Source organism: Telopea speciosissima, unplaced genomic scaffold (assembly GCF_018873765.1).
Source record: "Telopea speciosissima isolate NSW1024214 ecotype Mountain lineage unplaced genomic scaffold, Tspe_v1 Tspe_v1.0012, whole genome shotgun sequence".
NCBI classification, from domain to species: Eukaryota; Viridiplantae; Streptophyta; class Magnoliopsida; order Proteales; family Proteaceae; genus Telopea; species Telopea speciosissima.
Genome location: NW_025317348.1, coordinates 883464 through 904299, shown reverse-complemented (window position 1 = coordinate 904299; position 20836 = coordinate 883464). Strand labels below are relative to the sequence as shown.

Genomic DNA, 20836 nt, shown 5'->3' with positions numbered 1-20836 from the left:
TTGAATCCCCCGATCTCACGTTTAGTTTATTAGGGCTGGTGTGGCGCGCCATACACAAGGGCGGCGGGCTAAGAAGGAAGCAGGCAATTGCGCGATAGCAAACAGCAAAGAAAGCTCCTAGCGCTACAGACACGATAGCCAACTAAGGCTTTCATTAAGCTAATTCGCCCATACAATATAAAAGTAAGATCTACGAATAGCACATCACTATGATCGGAGAGCAACCTTTAGCTTTCACTGGGAAGAGGTAGCTTGCTAGCCGGTACAGGTACAGACAGAAAGGGAATAGCTCAACTTCCCAACTGGAATACCTGCTGATCTACGCCTTCCAGAATAGCGGGAACTCAGATCACTCTTTACCCGGCCACTCACCTCAACAGCAAGCTTACCTTACTTGTGCAAACAGCAAGCTTACTTTCACTACGTTAGCCCTCACTCGAACAATGGCCATATAACGAGGGCTAAAACAGATCTACGAGAAACCCTCTTTCAACAGCTCTCGCTTTCGCTCTCGCTTCTGAGCCAGGGTAGCGAAGCTAGCTCTTTGTTTTCGTTATCGTATCATTCCAGTTTAGCCTAACTACGAACAAGAACAACTAGCTCCATACCTAGCTCACTCGAACAACAGTTCCCCGTTCACTACGTGAACCGCTACGCCCCTCTAACGAGCAGGTAAACCAGTTGCTTCGCTTCGCTTAGCTCAACCTTCAACCGAAGGTTCCCTGATCGTAGAGCACATAACTATGATCATAGACCAACCTTAGATTGAGTGACCGTAGTGCCCATGCTCGGGTAACCGGCCGTAGCAACAATTGTAGCTCCCGTTCGCTTAGCCACCCGTCTAGCTTTTAGATCGGGAAGAAAAGCAAGCAGCTATGAGATTACTTGCTCTGAGATACGACGTCAGTAGCTACGAGAATCGCGAACCTGAAGTTCGCTCTATTGCTAACGCTTTGGCACGCTTAGCTACTGTGACTCGGGAATAAGAACGGGCAGCTATGAGGGTAGTTGTTCTGTGTCCCGAAGTAGGTAGCTCAAACAATCGTTCGAGAACTAGCTTCGCACCTAAGAGGCTCACTTGTTGGCCCGCTCTAGCTCAACAGTCGGGAAGAAGAGCGGGCAGCTATGAGATTAGTTGCCCTTAGTTCCGAAATCAGTAGCTCAACAGCCAACTCTCAGTTTACCTGGGAAGACAAGACCTTGGCCAACTACTGTAGCTCCACGCTCTAAGTCCTAACACTCACTGGCTTACTTCTGGCTCTGACAGTTCTACTTCCAATTTCCAGTTTACCCGGTTCTGAAGCTAACTTACTATCACCTTAGATTGATTCCCTTCGGTCTAAAGAGAAACGGCCATAGAATGCGCTCAGCTAATTAGAAGGAAAGGCCTTACAAGACTAGTTGTTGTTGTTGTTCGTAGCTAACGCTACCTTCTAGAACTGAACAGCTAAGTAAGGTAATTGAGTTTAAGTAATAGAGCTAGGTTAGGGAACTGTAGCTCACTCGTTTCACTCCAGTAGTTGTTTCGAGTGAAGGCTAACGGAGTGAAAGTAACAGTAGTTGTTGCTTGGCATGGTCAGTGAGTTAGCGAAGCGAAGCTGTTGTTCAAGTAAGCGCTATTCCGGACGTTAGGTAGCTTGCGTCAGTCTTAGTGGTCTACAATCAGGTTGTTTTAACAAGCTAGGTAAGCCAGATAGGCTAAACTAGTAGTTCGTAGTTCCCCAAGCCAGCCAAGAGTTAGGGTAGGTGCGTAGCTTGTTAGGTTACGAAGTAAAGCTCGGCTTTTGAGTTCAAGTAAAACAAGCCAAGCCAGGAGTTCGAGTTCTGTAGTTGAGCAAGCAAATCGGTGTAGCTAAGTAGCGAAGTAAGCAAATCTGGTTGTTCGAGCTAAGTAAGCAGATCGGGCTAGGGAACAACAGGCTGTTTACGTACTTGCTTGTTAAAGCCTGAAAAGAAGCCCATAAGGCACAGTTACAGCTATGACCATTGGATAGTAAAAACGAAAGGGTTGAAGTTGCGAAATCAGGCATAGGGTATACGAATAGCACTGATCGTGGACCATCCGGATGCTTATGGGACAGAACAGACTGATTGATTAGTTCCCGTTGCTTTCATCCAGCCTAAAGACAGCCAGGTTTCATTTAGCTACATTGGCCTATGATCGTAGATCCACTTTAGCTAATGCAACTCGGGAAGAAGCTGCTAAGATCCCGAGGTTGGTAGCTACAAGAATGCCTGGCCATCTCACAAGCTACGCACCTCCTTGTTCCGTAACGGTGGCTAGAAAGCTTTGGAACGGCTGTGTAGCATCACATGATACCCGAAACTAACGATTGTTGGTAGAACAGTAGGGCATAGAAGCAAACAACAACAACAATCGGTCCAACAACGCGAGCTAATCTTGGGGTCGTTAGAGGAAATCGTTAGATTGACTCGAAGAGGGCTATTGAGTAGGCCAGCGAACAGGGTTGTCGGGTCAGATTCCATAACCTCTGCTAATCTCCGAGCTGCCTTTCCTTCGGCTTGTAACAAACGCTCTAAGAGGCCATTATTTGATCGTTTACGGCCTGTTTCGGCTATTTGATGGACGAATGTGTGCCCTATTGGAGCCGTTTCCGGGCCTTACTTCTTAGTCAGATTTTGATAAAAGGTGGGGTTTTCCCTGAGTCGCCTATAGTAAGGAGCGTTGAGGCCCTTCCCTTTTCGTAACTCTCTCCATTCATTAAGCTACCTTCGGTTTCCTTAAGGTGCTCTTCTCTTATTCGTATGAGTTGTATATGTAGGAGTGGAACCTCTTGAAGAGCTTTTCCTTACCTATGTCCCTTAGCCTCTCTGTCCCTTAGCCAATCAAGCCTTACTTTACCTTTTCTTCTTTTGTTTCCTGCCCCGGTCAGCTAGGCCCACTAAGGCTAAATGATATAGTAAGGAAGAAAGAACGATTTTTGAATTGAGGCCTTTTTGAAGCTCGTTTCAAGCCGAATTTGCTATCTTAGTATGATAAAGAGAAAAGCGAGAGTTACTTATTTTATTGACATAAGCTCGGGAAGCATCACAAGCGAAGTACTCTCGTGAAGAGAAAGAAAACAGCTAGTTCAGCTCGTCATATATAGGGTAAGTAGTTCAGTGAAAGCATTCAGAATAGAATGCCTCTTTCGGTTAGCGGGACTCAGTTCCAGGCCCCCTTCTTAGTCAATGGACTGCTAGGATAAGGGGATGGTAACTTTGAAAAAATATCTCTTTCTGGTGCAATTCTTATATAGTATAGAAAGCGTTAGTTCAGTCAAGCTTTCCTACTTACTAATAATAATAAAGGGAAAGGAGTTCATCGATTGAAGTATTTCAGTATGAGGTACAACAGGGAATGTCGTCTAATACCCTGCTCCTTTTGTAGACGGGCATTCAGCATTTGCACCGAGTTCACACGGGCAGCCTAAACGCCCTCCTGTCCGTCATCTGCGATCAATGCACTCCATTTTTCTTTCTTCGGGCAGTCACGGGCTCTGTGAGGTCCTCCACAGATGAAAGAACCCCAATTCCCCTTGTTAGGTTTACCAGGCTTGTTCCCTGCTTTGGTAGCATGTTCTTCCCCTTTCTTTTGCTCCCCACCTTTACCGTTTTGTTGCTTCGAAGAAGTTTCCCCTTTGTGCGAATGAGTAGGTTTTTCCATGTAATCTACCATTCTTTCTGCAGCAATGATCGCAGAAGCCAAATCCGGTACATTTTGCCGACGAAGTTCTTGTCTAGCCCAAGGCTGAAGACCGTTCTGGTATTTCATAGCCTTCCCCACCCCCTTAAACTTGCTTTAGATAGAGAACCTAAATTTACAATCTTAATACTCAGCTTGGTAGGCTGAGTGTTCGATTTGATAGTTATTGTTTTTATGATAGGAGATTCTATTCATCCCCCATCGCCGTGACACTAATTGTACTGGTTACTGCTATTGCTAGTGCTAGTGCTGTACTGACTTACTGTACTGGTGTATTGCTAGTGGACTGTAATAGCTAGTGGACTTACAGAGCGAGCTGTACTGGTAGCTAGCTTACTAGTACTGGTGACTTACAGAGCTGTACTGACAGACAGAGCGTCTGAGGTCCTCCAGACCGAACGATTGCTATTGCTGCTTGCTGTAAGAGCTAGTGCTGTACTGGTGACTGTACTTAAAGAGCTGTAAAGGGTACTTACTTGACTGGGAAAAAGCAAGCGTCTGATCAGATCAATCAAGAGATAGGGGTCACTTCGATCGCCTAAGCAAGGACTACGCTGGCGAGTGACGATTGGCCGAGGGGAGGGCGGTGGGTGGGAATATATTGTAGCAGGGTACAAATAAGCCAGTAAAAGACGAGTAGGCAGGGTACTAAGAAGCCAGTGGGGTACGTAAATGGACACCTGGTTTTGTACTGGTCAGCTTTGGGCTGGAGATTGACGATTGACTGAGGGTGCTTTGGCAGCTCGTGGTGGAGTACTCTCTTTAAGATTCGCTCTATTATTGCCTCCTATTCTTTAGGGAAGGAAAAAAGATTCATGAAAAGCCAGGGAAATGATCCATGTTACGGAACGGGTGTTGGGCCTCCAACGCCTATAAATAGAAGCTTCTTTCAGTTTGGCAAAGGGAAGCAAGAAAGAGCTTTGAGTAGCCATGGATATCGCTAGAAGACTTGAGAGAATGGAGCAAGAAATACGTCAGGTGGAAAACGAGAAGCTCCAACGGGAGCAAATGCTGGGTGCGTTCTGGGAACATATGCCTGCTATCGATCCAATTCTCATACGAGATCGTATGCTTTTTCTCCAGAACGAAATACGCTCTCTCGAAAACAGGAAGAGGGCGCTGCTCGAAGAACAGCAAGAGCTCATTGTGCGGGCTGTCACCCGCCTTACTCCATAGGGGACCGGGGAGACTAGAAGAAATGAAAAAGTAGTCCGTCTACTCTTTGTAGTGTTTTAATGCTTTGTTTTGTTTGTGCCGGACCCGTATGCTTTGTGTGTTTGTTTGGTTTTTTGTTTTGTTAGTGCATGTATGGGCCAGAACCTAGTCTAACGTGTTCAATGCTTATTATAATATGAAAGTGGATGTGCGTTGATGTGGGTTGATGCGTTGTGTTTTGATCTAAGATTTCAATTCTTCCATGTTTCACAAGTCGAACCTACAGATCATCTTGTTTCTTCCGAACTAATAAATCTTTTTTCTCTCGAACCAACATATCCTGCCGTTTCTCCAGAGCTAACAGTTCCACCAGTGTCTCCCGAAACAACATATCAAGTTTATCCCGATCCCTCCGTATTCTCATTCGAATCGAATAAGGAATATTGAGGAACAGAGGCATCCAAATCCGCTTCTCCACCCTCACCGAATACCCATACGCATTCGCTGAAACATACGAACCAACGACGGATCCCGTTTATCCCGAATCGGAAGTTGAACCAAACGTTGTTTCAGACGAGGAATTCTCCATGTAATCGGAAGCTGAGGAATTTTATTTTTTATGGGTTGTGGGTGGGCTAGGAAGGAAGATGAGGGTTTTCCCACAAATGTTGATGGCTTTGAGTCCCCCCTATCTCTTCTCTTCAGAGAAGGAGAGGTATTGAGATTGATCATATAGAGAAGGGAGGACCTTTCGAGGGTACGGTGCCCGAACACTCTTTCTGTCTTTCTACCAGAGGCCCTCTCTTTTGGAATTGAATCTATAGAGCCCAGAACTGATGGAATTCTTGATGCCACCGCACCGTGCTAGAGAATGCTCGAAGAAGGAAAAACTTTCTGCGCTGGTTGCTGAAGTCGAGGCCGAATAAGATTTGCCTCACCTCCACCCTCCCTTGCAATTGTAAAATACCATTCGGTGCGAAAGAAAGAGGAGGATGGCTAGGCTATACATGAATGAACAGACAGTCACCCTTGGCCCTAACTTTCTTGCCAAGGCGGTGGGTGGGAAAAGATCAGTATGGCAGAGGGACTTTCCCCCATCCAAGGGAGGTGGTTATCCAAGGAAGAATGAAATTCATTTGATTCCAGCAGCATGGGATATAGAAACTGGATCAGAAAGAGATGCTTAAACATCGGCCAAGCGCTGAAGCATAAACTATAGCTGTTGGCTCGAGAGGGTGGCGGGCGGGGTCGGAAGAAGCTGGGTCAGCTCTAATTGAATTGATGAATTCCTCCGCCTGGAGCTCAACACAACAAAGCTCTGCTTGAATTCACTCACATAGAATAGAGAAAGCAGCATTCTTTAGTTGAGCTTAGCGGCAGGAGTGAGGTCTCATGGAAAGAGACCACCAACCAAATAGGAAGCTACTCAATCTTCAACTTCGGAGCGAGTTCGAGAGCTTCGATCATTAGCAGCGGTCAGGGATAGAAGAAGGAGGGTCCGCCCTAGCGCTTAAGGTGGAACCCAATGCTTCACACCAAGCCAATCCATCCGGACTTCAGACTGACATTCCGCCGGCGGAGGGAACGGACCGAGACCCTTACCTATCTTTTCCCACCCAACGCCCACCCCACCCACCGCCTTGGGTTAGTGTGAAGCTATCTATGACAGATGCCCGCTCCCTATACGCCAGCGAAACCGAGACCCGTGCCGCTACCCGCATAGACTATGTGTGCTACCGAGTCACGAGTAACGAGCTATGCTACCGAGCCTACTACAACTACTGTACCTATTTACCGATGCTACCGTTGCTCCTGCTCCTCCTGATTGACCGCACCTGCTATAGAGGGATTGATTGAAAACAAAGAAATCGGTTTCCTGCCACCACCGCACCCCCGAGAGAGGGATAGATTGGAAAACAGATCTCGCTTTCCCGCACCCGCGTTGAGGAGAGGGTTGATCACGCATGAAGCACCATACCGATTCCCGCGTTGAGCCCTTACCATGCCATGAAGCACGTTGGAGCGGGTTAGAGCCCTTACTGAGCCCGCATGAGCCCATACCGAATGCCCTTATCGAGGAGAGGGTTGTGCCCACCCCCGCTATAGAGGGATCGATTGCCCGGAAATCGGGTTCCTACCACCCGGAGGGATTGATTGATGCCAGCCAGAAAGAAGTAGGCTACGGGTAGGACCTTGTTGTTGGTTGGGACCGATGGTCAGTCTTTTTTGATCATACCATGGGTGGACTCTGCTTTTGGAATACCGACTCGACAGACTTCTCACGACCCCGAGACTAAAGTAAAATCACCATCGATTGTGAAAAGACTCTCCTTTGTGCGCTACAGCTGGCCTTGACTCAACTACTGGCCTTGACTCAACTGATCCACCATGGGAATACCAATGAGAGCCTGTTCAGTCAGATCAAGAATGATGATATTTTCTTGACTCGCGGGATAAGTAAGTTATAGGAAAAGTACACTGGCAAAAGCACAACCCAACCCATAGAATTGATTCGTTCCTTCGCTCACCAGAGCTCTCTCACTAAACTTCGTACAAAGTCTAAGAGTTTCAAGAAAAATCCATTGTTAAGCATATGAGATTAGATCCCCTAACCCCATTAATAATGATAAGTTAAAGAAATGATTCTTCCCTCTCGCTCCTGCTTATCACTACTAAAGAAAGAGGTTACCGACTCTAAAGCGATGAGACTTCATCCATTGTGCTAGAGCTCATTGGGCCTTTCCTCGTTCGAAATAAGTAGTCACTACAGACAAATCTCACTTCTGTTCTTTATTATGCGAATACTCGTTGCCTATTTCGTTAACCGAAAACCTTAGATCTCGGACTAAACGATAGATCCAATTGTCTTTGTTCGGAACTGAGCTATGCGAATTCCTTTTGAAAAGAATTTTACCCATCCCTAGGCCTACCCTTGTCTTTTGAACAAGACCTTGCTCCCTACGGCTTCACTTCGTGCTTTGTCGCTTTGTCACGTATTTAGGCTTCTTCTTTTACTTCGACCCATGGGCTTTTTTCTTGCCATACCGATCTTTCTATACCTTCCCCATCCCCCTAACAGCAGGTCATGTTTACTTTATCTCCCTTACTGGCCTTCCCCCGAGGGCCGCCCTCTGCTCTGAGCTCCTCCCCCCTTATAGTAAAGTAAGAAGAGGAACCGGAAATACAGCTTAAAGCCAATCTTTCCTGTCCTTCTTCCCTATTAAGGAGGTATGGAGTCGTCGCTTTCTGGTATGGCACGCCATTCTGCTCTCACTCCTGCCCGAGAAACCTCGTATCAGAGTTCGAGACACCCTTCCTCCTACCGTTTACGCAAGGAGTCCTTGGTTGGCAACCGCTGCAGTATCGGAAGCCATCCGACTGACAGCCGTCAATGACCGCCTTCTTGTACTGGTGTGTAATCGGTAGTTGTATTCTGAACCTTCATCCTTGTCTTCGAGCCAACAGCGCCCCCCTCAGAATAAGCCCCGCATTGGCCAGCTACTGCCATCACCAGCTTTATCGGGATGGCTTTACGCAGCTGTGTATTACCGTTTGCTAGTAACCGTACTGGACAAGAGCTAGCTGGCTAAACTACTAAACAATGGTCAGCTACAGCCATCGTTGTGACTGCACCGTAGGTTTAGGTGCCACTCGAGTAGAACAAGGATGAATAACACCAGTGGTTTCGATCATCATTATATGATATTTGTTGATGACAACGAGGAGCCCGAGCTGAGCAAGTTGAGGTCAGGTGGACTCAACTGCGGAAGCTCGACTGTCTGGTCGAGTAAGCTAATCTGATATCTGTATTAGAATCCTTGTTTCCGGTGGTCGGGTGTCGGGTGGTCGAGTAGGGCAGGGGAATATCTGTATATAATCCTTGTTTCTGTCCGGGTGGTCGAGTAGGCCAATTTGATATCTGTATTTAATCCTTCCTTCCGGGTGGTCGAGTAGGTCGATCGAGTTCAAGGAAGATCGACCGATGGTCAGGTGGTCGAGTAGGGCAATCGGATAATCGGTATTATAATTATTCCTTCCGGGTGGTCGTGTGGTCGAGTAGGACAACCATTTCTGTATTGAATCCGTCCTTCCGGCCGGGTGGTCGGGAAGAGATTCACATAGATTAAGTCACTTTTCAAGCTCGGAAGACTGATACTGTTTGCTGGGGGTGACCCAACTAGGTCAACCACGTCCCGACTCAATAACCGAAGCTGACTATCTATTTATAGGTTGGTTAGCTCACCGTAACCTTGCTAACTCAAGCAGCTTCTCTGGCCGCTCCTTCTTCTACTACTTCTGGTTTCATTGAAGAGGCTATAGTTGTTTCATGAGGGTATGGGTAAGACTTCTGTAACCCTATCCATCCCATTGAAAATATAATTAAGCAGCTAGAGACTTACTCTGACTGGCTTTATCTCTTGCTTCTGAACGAACCTCGTAAACTACTATGTCTTTCCTTGCGTAACTCCATCCCTTCTTCTATCCTCTTGACCGAATCTGTAACCTTCATTAGCAGATTCATTTTCTGTGCTTTTCCTGATCAAACTAGAGGTTACCAAGGAACCATGCATAGCACTGAATAGGGAGCCGCCTCTTGAAATGAAACACAATCGAGTTCAGTATACGAAATAAAGCGAGCCAGGTCGCCGAAAGAAAGGGCATTATGGTTGAACAAAGGGCATATTACGGTTGAAAGAGTGAATCTCATACCCGAAAGGCACGCTAAGCGGATGAAAGCCTTGGCCAGGAAAAGAAGCAGGCCGGTAGTCCCAAGACAGACCTGTGAAAGTCGACCTGTAGCGGCCGAAGGTTTTCCTTATTTGACTCTCTGGTGGGAATGATAGAAAGCAATAGTGAGAAGAGTCTCGATTTTGCATTGTCGAATTACTTGTAAACTGTCCAAGGGGGAATTCGGGGAAATAGACACAAAAAGCGGTTACCAAAAGACAGATTTTGCTTAGGCGGGAATGTAAGGCAGGCTTGTTGCAGCCTCTACCACATGTCTGCAGAGTGGTTACTAAATAGCAGTGGCACGAAACCCTCTCTATTCCCTTGAGTCTACGTGCTCGCTCAAAAGAAACTACTTGCTTGACCTAAACGGAATAGCTCCTGGATACTCTTTACGGGGAGGCATGAGACACTTGAGCTTTCGCTTTAGAAGAAGAAGAGCTCTTTCTGTTGCTAACGCTTCTCGAAGAACCAAAGCTTACTTCAGCTGTTGCCAGTGAAAGTCTCTGTTTCAAGCTCTCTCATATTTCGTATAGAAAGTAGCTAGAGGATGGATAGGACGAAGAGCGAGTTTCCTTAGTTTATTTCAAACCTCGATTACTCAAGGAATGTTAACTGAAAGCTGACTTCAGAATGGGCAGGGCAGTCTCATGCCTATCGGTTCTATTGATTGAAAGAAAGAATATGGAATTCACTCTCAACTTGTGAAGAGTCCTCGTTTTCCTTAGAGAAGATAATATGCTTTATGCAGGGACCAGCTCATGGAACCAATAGGGCTCCTGTGAGCCTCTCTGATGGGAATTCCTAATAATGACATAACATAATAAGTCCTCGGAAAGGCCCACTATTAAGACAAACAACTCTGATCATCGAAAGCCAGGCCAAGGCACACGGGTGACGGTTGACTCAATTGTTTGCTCGAGGTCCTTTGAGCGAGCAGTTAAAGAAGGCAAGGACAAAAGACAAAGCGAAAGGGAAGGCTGACAGGCCTGCTCACCCGTAGCAGATTCGTTAAGGGTCGACACAGACTTTCAACTGCAACATGGGAAACACTTCGCTTAGCGTGTCAGCTATAATAAAGGAGCTATTTCGGGGTTAAGGACGTGAGGATGGGTTCCACCGGAACGGGGCTTTCAGTCTGTTGCTAAGCGGTAGGTAGACGTTGTTAGTCGATAGTACGGTTCAACGGTTGTTTCCACGTCCCTGGCAAAGCCTGTTGTTTCAGGCCTTAGGAAAGTCGTTCTGTTCGACTCAGAAGCATGACGAGCCGTAGTCTAAAGCCTCCTGCTAAGGGACGAGATAGATTTCGCCCAACCACATACGCTCGAGCCTTAACCATTAGCTCCTTAAGAAAGCCATTGAAAAGGTACCTTAAGCATACCCTCAACCTCATGTTAGCTAGCAAGAGAAAGTTCCACTACGGGGGTATGTTACAAAGGTTCTCCTGTCGGGTGTAAAGGGAGACCCCCACTATGACTATTAAGACATAGAGGATACTTAGTCACAAATGAGGAGTACCTTACCCATAGCTTAACTCTTTTCACAGAGATAGACTGAACGCACTTCCTTCCTTAATAGCTTGGCCTTCAGCCTATTCAGTATACAGGGGAGGAGTACCTTAACCTTAGCTCTTTTAACAGAGTAATACTGCCCGGACTGTCTTCGCAACAGAAAAGCTTAGCTAGTGTCTCCCGTACCTAGAAAAGAAAAGGAGTGAGAATTCTACAAACTTGACTTTGATAAAAGAAATTGACAACTGAAAAGTGATAGCTTGACATCGCTAAAGAATAAGTAATTGACAGCAAGAACTAAGAATCAAAAAAAGGAAAGTACCAACCAATTAGATTGGCAATGTGCGCTCCTGTGGGAGTCGAACCCACCGCATAGGTGCCTTGTTCTACCGAGAGATGAACTAAGGAGCGGGAAACTAAGAACCTCTGAACGACCGAACAATCTCTGAGCTCGGTCAAAGAGAAATCAAATTCGAAATGAGCACACCGACGGACCATTAAAACGTTAAAAGATACTAAGGTATCTTAACCTTTGCTGCAAAAACAAGAAAACAATTTAAAAAATGAAAGTCTACCACTGACACATTGCTGCCTCCGCTGGAAAGCGGGAATCAATTAGCTCAAGTGAAGGGGCCCGCCTCACCACTCCCCTTCCCCTTTTCATGGAAGTCAAAAAAAAAGATGAGACTCACCATGAAAAAGGCCCGCCTTTCAGTGCGTGAAAGAAGTTCTGCTCTTTCACTGCCTTACTTTGGCCTCTCTCTAGCCAAAACAAGAACGGCTTTTAAGCCCATGGAGCAGCTGAACCTTCTCTCCTCCGCAGGCGTCCATTCCAAAACAAAATAGGAAAAATTCAACAAAAATCCGTTACTCGTTAGCAGCATAGCCAAGTATTTGACCCATATAGATAGAGTGGGGGCCGCGTTCTCTGATATCTTGTCTCACTTTATTCAAAAATTGGAGTTCCCTTCGGTCTCTTTCCGCCGTGCTCCACTCAGGGTGGGTGTCCAGCTCGTCCCGCTTCTCGTCAAAGAAGTCGATAAAGGCTTCTTTCGGATTGTAGGCGGCCTTTTCGGCCAAGGTAGGCTGCTGAGAAAGCACTTGTTGAAAAAGAGAAAAACATGAGTGTTTCAGCTCCCGGATCTGGAGATCCTTATTCTCGAGCTCGAGTAATAGGTTATACTCTCTCTGAGAGGGAGCTTGATCCAGTGTTTTTTTTATTTCAGCCCAATATCCCCCCTTTTTTTCAAAAATAAGAAAAATGCAATTGTCATTTTCGAGTTTTCCTATTCGATTCCTTAGTGACGATTCTAAGCTTGTCTTTTTATAAATTGTTTGGTGCGAAGGTCCCGCTTCATCGCGCGTCACCCTTGGGATCGAAGAATTCATCGACGTGCCTTCCATTTCCGTTTCGGAAAAGGGCTCTAACAAGACCCGCATCTCGAATGAATCCTCCGTCCACGAGGACGAGCTTGATGGCAAAGCAAGTCTTGTCCCTGACGATAATTCCCCAGGTAACATTGCCTTTGAAAGATCCGCCTCTCCCGCTAAAAAGCCAAAAATGGCTTTTCCGGCGAATCCGCAAATAGTTCCAAGTAAAGCGCTCCCCCCAAAAAAATTGAAAACAAAAGTGTTAATAGCATGAGCCCCTAGCACCGGGGCTAGCTTTCTACACATCAAAGCCCCCGAATCAAGTCCTGCCCACTGAAACAAGAAGTAAAGTGAGAATAGCAAAAAAAGAGAAGCATACTACCGAAAGAAACCATCTCCTAAGTACTCTACCCTGTAGGCTTTGTCTCATTTTGTATCTCGTAATCATTCGATTCCGTCCGAATTAACTCCCCCTCTTCCTATTGATAAAAAATTTTTTTCAAGTTTAGTTCTTTTGACGGCAAACCAACCGGTAGCGCACTTGACACTTGACTGTACCCCAAATCTCTTTTTGAAGTTCTTTTTTGTTCGGTAAGCGTACTAAAAGTCCTTGCTTTTTCATACGCTTCTTGCTGGAGAGGGCCCTATGGAGTAAAGGGAAGTGCATGAATGCTGTATGACCGAACTCGAACTCGCGGAAGTCGATCATATATATAATACGCAAATTTTCTTTTTACCCATTATGTAAGACTTTCACGAATTGAATAAAAAAACGAAAGAAGAGAAACGAGAGGAAACAAAGAAGACGAAAGATGAAGGGAGTTCTATTTGATCTACCGCCCAGGAGTGCCCTATTAGAGAAGGGCTGCAATTCTCATTGCCTTACTTTCCTTTCCAAAGCTGCCAGCACCCGGAAGCGAAAGGAGTTTAGTTTATCTCAAAGTCAAAGTAACCCTCTCCCGAAACATAACAAGACGGAAAGGAAATCGTTTCTGATCCGCTTGCAATCTGAAAGAGGGAAGCTCAAAGAGCTTTCCATACCGCCATGACCTGAAAACGCTACCGGAAAGCAAAGTAGGATTCAACAAGCGAAAAGCGGTAGAGTACCGAACGAGATTGAACAACGGCATTCCTGGAGTTTGATACGTGTCGGTTTTCCCTGGAAATACCCAACATGGGGCCTCCTTGGATAAGAACGACTATCTACTTAATGATGCCCATAAACCTTAGGTAGGTGGCTACTTATGCCCGTACGTACTACCCAGGCAGTCATACCCTTTGACTACCTTTAACACGACAGATACAGCTGACCCAGATTTAGAGCGAGCAGCAGATCGAAGAGACCCGAATTTCTAGTCATAGCCCTAAAACACGTTGAAACGTTAATCCAGTAGCACGACGAACAATTCCAGGAGCAGTAGTCGGTTCAGCATAAGAAGATGAAGCAGCAGTCGTCGGTCCCCTATATCTGTATCTGCTTTTCTCCATAGTCTTTCATTCCTCTCACCCGACTATGAACCAGGCTTTGCTGCACCAGCCAGCCCTTTCACTAGCACCACCAATGGCAGGGGAAGTAGCACCAGTAGAAGAAGTCACGGAGGTAGATAGACCAAGTCCATTACCAGATCGTCCAGCAGCAACCGGATCCACCAGCATCCGTAGCGGTGTATCTTGCACCAATACAAGACCCCTAAACTACTCAGCTGTTAACTAGTTATTTATAGGAAAAAGGATCTTGGTTCTTCAGTTCTTGACTTCAATCCAGTTGATGAGCTTGACCTAGTCGCTTACCTCGAACCTTTTGGTTCCCACGCTGGAGGAGCAGGAAGAGGTGCAGAATCTGCATAGGAAACAGACGGAGAGACTAATAAGGGAGAATATGTTGGTCTTTGATCTTCGATATCTTGGAATACGAATAGAGTTCAGAGAAGAGAGGCTATAAAATATACGTTATGAAAGAAACGTTCTGTAAAGAAATGAGCGATAGCTAAATTAGTGTGCGAAGTTAGTAAGGATCTCCGACTCCGCGAACGTAGATCGTAGACCAACCTCAAGTGCCTGATATGAATGTTTTATGAATTTCATACGGGACTACTTACTTACCTAAAGTTCACTTCTGACTTACCAAAAAAGTTTACTGAAGGAACTGACCTAAGCATAGCTCTCTCTCTCAAATAGAAATGCCAAGAAAGAGATTAGATTCCTTGGATAAGTGGAAAAATGCCTTTCATTTCTCTTTTAAGGCGTTTGTCCTACTTATAATAATAATATAAGTCCTCCAGCCTATCGAAATTCGTGTTTTTATTAACCAACAACACATGCACTTTGTTGGCACTAAAGATTAATCAATCCACAAGTGCAACTGAAGGAATTACCTCTTCTGAACCGGAACAAGAAAGAGCTCATAACCACTGCTTGTGAACAGCTCTCCTCAACTGAAGGCGCACCTACTGTTACTATCGGACCTTTCGCACTTGAATTCCAGAACTGACTACTTAAGATATTCTACCGCCGACGACTTGTTATATCCGCGATGAGAACTTGTACGCGCCCACCGTCCTTGTGGCATAAGATCCCCATGTTTCAGACAGGTTACGAAGTAATTCCTTTAGTAAGGTAGGATAATTCCGCACTCCGACAAAGGTTAGGGGAAGACCAGCATGGATGATTCTGTCCAATTTGATAGGTTGGCCGCGAAAGCCTCAGATAGATATAACATCCCACCCTTTTCGCTAACCACTGAGTGCTTCCATCCCCATATTATATACGTGTTATTGATCAACATCATTTCACCATTCCATATAGCAACAAAAACTAGCAACTGAATGGGGAACCACAGGAGCGTGATTACCAAAATCTGTAACCTGGGTCTGCCTCTTAGAACCTTTTCCATTTCCGCGCTGCTGCTATTACTAGGCGCGAATCACCTTTCAACAGCTCTCCCTATAATGATCTCAAAATTCCACATCTGCTCCTACTACACCTATTGGGAACGGAATGAGGCGATCTTGAGCATCCAATTGGGAGATAGAAGTGGGTAAAGCTTTCTGTTCGTAATCAAAGCGCCCGTGCCTTCTCTGTTTCCCTTGAGCCCCAATAAGGAATGCCCCCATTTATAACGGTGTGAGTGGTTTTGCTAGCTTCCGCCTCTAGGATCTTCTGTTGAAACAAGTCCAATTAATGGCCCAACACCCGGGGTACACTTGAACTTGCTCTCATTTGATCAACTACTCCTATGTCTCCCCTCGGCGATTCAAAGATTCCTCCTCCCCTTTCTTTGCCAGATCCCCCCATTCGAAGTGGCACTAAATCCCAGCCAGAAAGAAATCGAGTGCCCGCCACCGAGAGAGAGGGATAGATGCACCCCAGGGATTGATTGACCAGAAATCGGATCGGTGCTTGAACCAATGCTCCGATGCCGCCCTACGCCGTTCAGTTCAGCCTTTGCTGGCACTAGACGCGCTAACGCAAAGGGCTGAACTTCACTCCACAAGAATGAAACCGTTGGGATACTACTTGTGTGCTTAGTCTAGCCTTAGTACACCTATTCCTTACACCTATTTATTCCTATTCCTACCGCACCATAGAAGACTACCGTACCATATACCGAACCATAAATACCGGGAAATACCGATCATTACCGAGTGACGAATTACCGATCATCGATCAACGATCATTGCAGTTACCGCAAATCGATCAATTCGTTACTTTTCATCGGAATCACTAGCACGCAACTCGGGAAGAAGCACCGGAACGTACAACTCCTTCGGAGCCTGCTACTGCTACTGATGCTTATGATGCTCCTGCTCTTAATGATGCTACTAATGCCACTACTGTACCGTGCACCGATGCTTGAACCGATGCACAGAGCCGATGCGATGCACAGAACCGATGCCAAGAACTGATCCCGAGCACTGATTCCCTTGAGCCCATACCTGATATTCGATTCCTAACAGATACCATGTAGAGTACCTTCCATTCCCATGTGACCTAACCATTCCTAACCATTATCTACCTTCCATTCCCTTAGATCCCATTCCCTGACATTGAAATTATACCTTGAAAGTATGAGGAAAGCTCCCTGTTTGGTCTACTTTTCCTTGCTCTTTTCAATTGGTCTACTTCCTTTGTTATATTGATGAGGAATGCTAACATGTTGGGAGAGATTTAGGAACCTCAGTCGCCGGGGAGGGCGTATTTCCGAAAGACAGTCTCGGGATAAACTCTACCCGCCGCAAGCCAAACCACAAAGTGGTGACTCAAGGCGAATAAAGGCAAAGAGGATAAGTACCCCAAAGGTTGACCGTACGAAACCGGACAAAGAACGGGGAACCCTTTTGGGAGGTTGGAGCAAGAAAGACATTGCAACCTAACCCCGAAACGCCCCAAGAAAAGCTCACAGTCTTATTGAAGAGTCTTTCTACTAATGTCTCCTGGAACGATAGAGGAAATCTATCAGTAGCAGAAGACAAATCGTAGGAAAACAAATCTTTAAGACCTATCAGTCGGCGAAGAGGCCGAGTTTGGTTAAAAGTTCCGTCCATGGGTATACGCCTTAAAACGTCCATACACCAATCATGGGCCGGACGCATAAGAGCTTGCTTGAATGCGTTCGGGCATGCCCTGCATCCAACGCTTACCAGACCCCTCATCCAACAAGCCCAGTCTTCCCAATGGGAATCGACTCAACAACTGATCATCAGATAACCCTTTGACCTCGGCTACTCTCCTACAGGATTTCCAAATATACTCGAAAATACCTGCTTGAGCAGCAGCTGCACGACAGTAAACTGATTCCAGGTTTGTAACCTGAGTATACATTGACCATGGAAAGTTTACATCGTCAGGATCCATCTCACCCTTTTGAGGGTAGATGATCCGAGGAAAGAAGAAATAAGCGAACAGTGGAGTGAAGAAGTTGACTGCCCACTCGAGTAATTCATGCTTAAATGGCCAAAGGCGAGATAGAAAGTCATTTTGAGTCATACCATCCGCGCCTAAAAGCATGGCTCGATCCCACACGCATAGAGAGAAAATCTCCCACTCCATGCGGTGTAGGGGAGTCCATAACTTGTGACTCTTGCCAGAAGTCAAACTCCTAACAGGAGAAGACGACCATTGAGGTCACCACCTGAAGCCAACATCCATAGGAATGGTGAACATAACAGGTGCGTACCTTTCAGCAATCGAAATACACTTGTATCTGAGCTCCCCCAGTACTCTATCGGGGGATCCAGAGGGCTCGTTAACGATAGAGGGTGGTCGTAGATCAGCTGTCTTTTCCTCACTAAAATGGATTTAGATATGGAGTATAAGGACAGGTATAATTTAACAATTTGGTCAGCCTTATCGTCACGACGCCTGATCATCTTACGATGAAAAGCAGGTATATTCGTGGTAAACCACAACGAGTAAGCGAGATAGGGTGAGGTAAAGCCTCAGACCGGTCAAAAGAGCCTCCGTAATACCTCATCAGACAGGTAGCGGAAGCTTTAATATAAAGACCGGTGTTCAGCCACCCAGCCCTAATAAACTAAACGTGAGATCGGGGGATTCAATACGGTCTTAAGCAAGCATCTCCTGAACAAGTTGTCACCATGAAGGGCTATGTGGGAAAGACAGAGACTTGAAAAAGCAGTCTCGTCGCTTCGGTGAATCACTTGAGCCCTGAGGTGAGCTAAGCTAGGTGTGGGGCGGAAGGCCTTACTAAGAGGGTCCCTATCACGTGTCGTGCATTGTCATACGCCGAGCCGGGTTTAATAGCTTTTACGGTCAGTTCACCGACCCTCCCAATTCGAAGTTTCAAAACTACATAACAGCGCGCGCTAGCACGCAACGGCCTGACTTTACGTTTAACTGGTATTGACTATAACTGCTATTGATCTCCCATCCGATGTTAGAACTCATCAGGCAATGATAGGATTTGTTCCGAAGATGAATGGAATTTTGTTGAATTGCCTTCAACACCTTGGCAATACGACGTTCAGCAAAAATTTGAACGGGCCCTGTGGCTGTAAGCTTTAGTGCATCCTTCCCCGCCCTCAGCCCTTGGTTGGTGTTCCATTCTGTTCTTTGAGACTATGCCTTCAATTCCATTCTTCGTCTCCCTAGTCGCAGTCTTCTTGCTGGCCTCAACCCAACATGAATTTTAGAGTGCCGTGCCGGGGCGATAGGCGCGCCGCAGTCACGCATTCGAGCAAGAGCCTTTGCCTTTCTTCGCTATGTAAATAGAGGGCCGGAATAAGTGCCAGACCCTCAACAAAAGAATGGATTAAGGTAAAAGAGTATTCTTCTCAGGAGACGCTAGGCTTCGGAATTTCTCAATTGTCTTTTTTTTTTTTTTTTCGTAACGCTCATCAAGTTCTTGTTTGATCTGCCGCTGTTAGAACACCACAATATTCGTCCTTTTTGGTTTAATGCTCTCAATGGTGAATCGATCATTCGCTATCCTTTGAGTTATGAGAGGGCGGAATGGAAGAAAAGTAATGAAACCTGCGATGGCTACTGAATAACCTCCTTTTACTTTCTCAATAATAAAGCCTTTTACCTGTGTATTCGTTCGCCAAATCTTGTTCAGTTCCATCCAAGCTCGGTTTTGTCTGAATCTTCGTGGAAGAAGAAGAAGCGGTTCACCAGCCACTACATCTATGGATCCCACCAAATCATTAAACCTGGCGGCTGCTCGCTCTTTGATCAGTGATTCACCGGCCACTAGATCGATGAAGAATCTCTCCAAAATCTGCTCTTTGATCAGTGATTCACCAGCCACTACATCCAGGGATCCCACCTTATTCTCAAACCTGGTGGCTCGGTTGATTGGCACTCCTGTAGGCTCATCTTGCATACAAATTCTGGGGGTCCCAGGTCCTGCATCCACCAAGAACATTTCTTCCCTTAAGCGTAAAACTGCAGATTGTGAGGCGTTTCCACTACATAAGAAAAAACTGGAATTAGATCTTGGAAATGATCGACTCAAATAGATGCTCATCATAAGCTTTTTTTTTTCCTCCTCTTCCTATTGATCAGAAGCATCCAGCAGCGCCACGCCAGTAGAAAACCAAAACTCTTAAGGGTCTACGATCAACGGTGGTCTACGATCAGCTTACTCAAATAGGGGCGAAAGCGAGCCTTTGGCTCGCCTTGTTGGGGAGCTATTCTAAAACAGAAAAATGAAGATCGCGAAGAACTAGTACAGTTTGCTTCCGGAGTATGGAACGATGCCCAGGCCAAATATCCAGTCGTCAAAAGGGAAGCCCTTGCCGCTCGCTCAACTGCGCAAATCGATTATGCCACTTTTGAAACAAGAGAAAGAGAGTGGCCAGGGAAATCTTACACGGATGCACTCCTATGGTCCCCTCTCCTAAGCGTTATAGCTAACTAATTTATCCAATTTTTTATACACTTTTTCCTTATTCAAAAAAAGTAGATTTACGCTCATTTCCTGTCGTAAAAATCATAAACAACAGACAGACTTTTTCCAACTTTTGAAAAAACAGTGAACCAAAGCGTTGCCCCCTCCCAAGCCCCCTAAAGGCTAACCCAAGGAAGGGCCCAAGGTCTTCTCTTCGGCGGATGGGACTGCGGATTCAGATTCGGCGGACGGAGATTCGGATTCTCTAGTTGAAGCTGCTAATGCGGATTCCTCTGCTTCTACGGGGGATTCAGATGTGGATTCTGAGGCTAATGCTGCTTCATACCTTACCCGGTTCGTTGGAACCACTTCGTTCGGATCCACGGAACTACGAAGCTAGGACGGTGGGGAAGGAAAAGAGATCATATCTGTGCGTTCCCGGCCGAGCTTCTTCAAAACTCTTAGTGGGATGATATTGGAACCAACGGTAGCTTGGCTATTTCACCCACCCACTGCCCCTTCTCAATGTGGCTTAAAAGCGCTCTTTAAATGTCCTTTTCGAGCATACAAAATATTATATTTTCGCTTTGTCCCCTACCCCATAACCCTAGGATTGAGGGTTTTGTTTCCTCCTCGGTTGAGATTTGGATACGCTTATCTTCTTTATCCACTAACAATCGGAACAACATAGCATTTTTTTAGGAAAAAAGGAACCTCTGTTACTTTGGTCCATGATGGCCTTTGTCTTTTCTAGCACCGTGCTTTTCCTTCCCCGCTCCTGGGGTTTTTTTTGCCTATATATTCCCTTCCTGGTAACGGTAGATTTGTCCACCGCTTTCAGCTTCGAGCTTGGTGTCCTAGTTGAAAGCCTTCCCGTCCCCTTCTATCTCACCCTCTGCCCTGCCTCTTCCCGATCCGAATGAATTGGCGAATTGCAGCCCTTATTTTATTGATATTACTGGTAGTCTACTAAGCCCTTGCTTATGTGGACGCTTCTTGCTTCTGATGCTTCTG

The 20836-nt window shown here is 46.0% G+C and overlaps 2 protein-coding genes across 2 annotated transcripts in view; one reads left to right on the top strand and one right to left on the bottom strand.

The window, feature by feature from the left end:
• The window catches only part of LOC122647068 (probable ribosomal protein S11, mitochondrial), a 95617-nt gene that overhangs the window by 39785 nt on the left and 34996 nt on the right, over positions 1 to 20836 (top strand). The window lies entirely within an intron of this gene.
• LOC122647071 (ribosomal protein S1, mitochondrial-like) overlaps positions 18765 to 20836 on the bottom strand; it is a 56761-nt gene continuing 54689 nt past the window's right edge. The window contains exon 4 of the mRNA XM_043840587.1: positions 18765 to 19509. Within this exon, the coding sequence (XP_043696522.1) occupies positions 18854 to 19462 (609 nt within the window). The 5' untranslated portion in view covers positions 19463 to 19509 and the 3' untranslated portion in view covers positions 18765 to 18853. The remainder of the gene's footprint in view (positions 19510 to 20836) is intronic.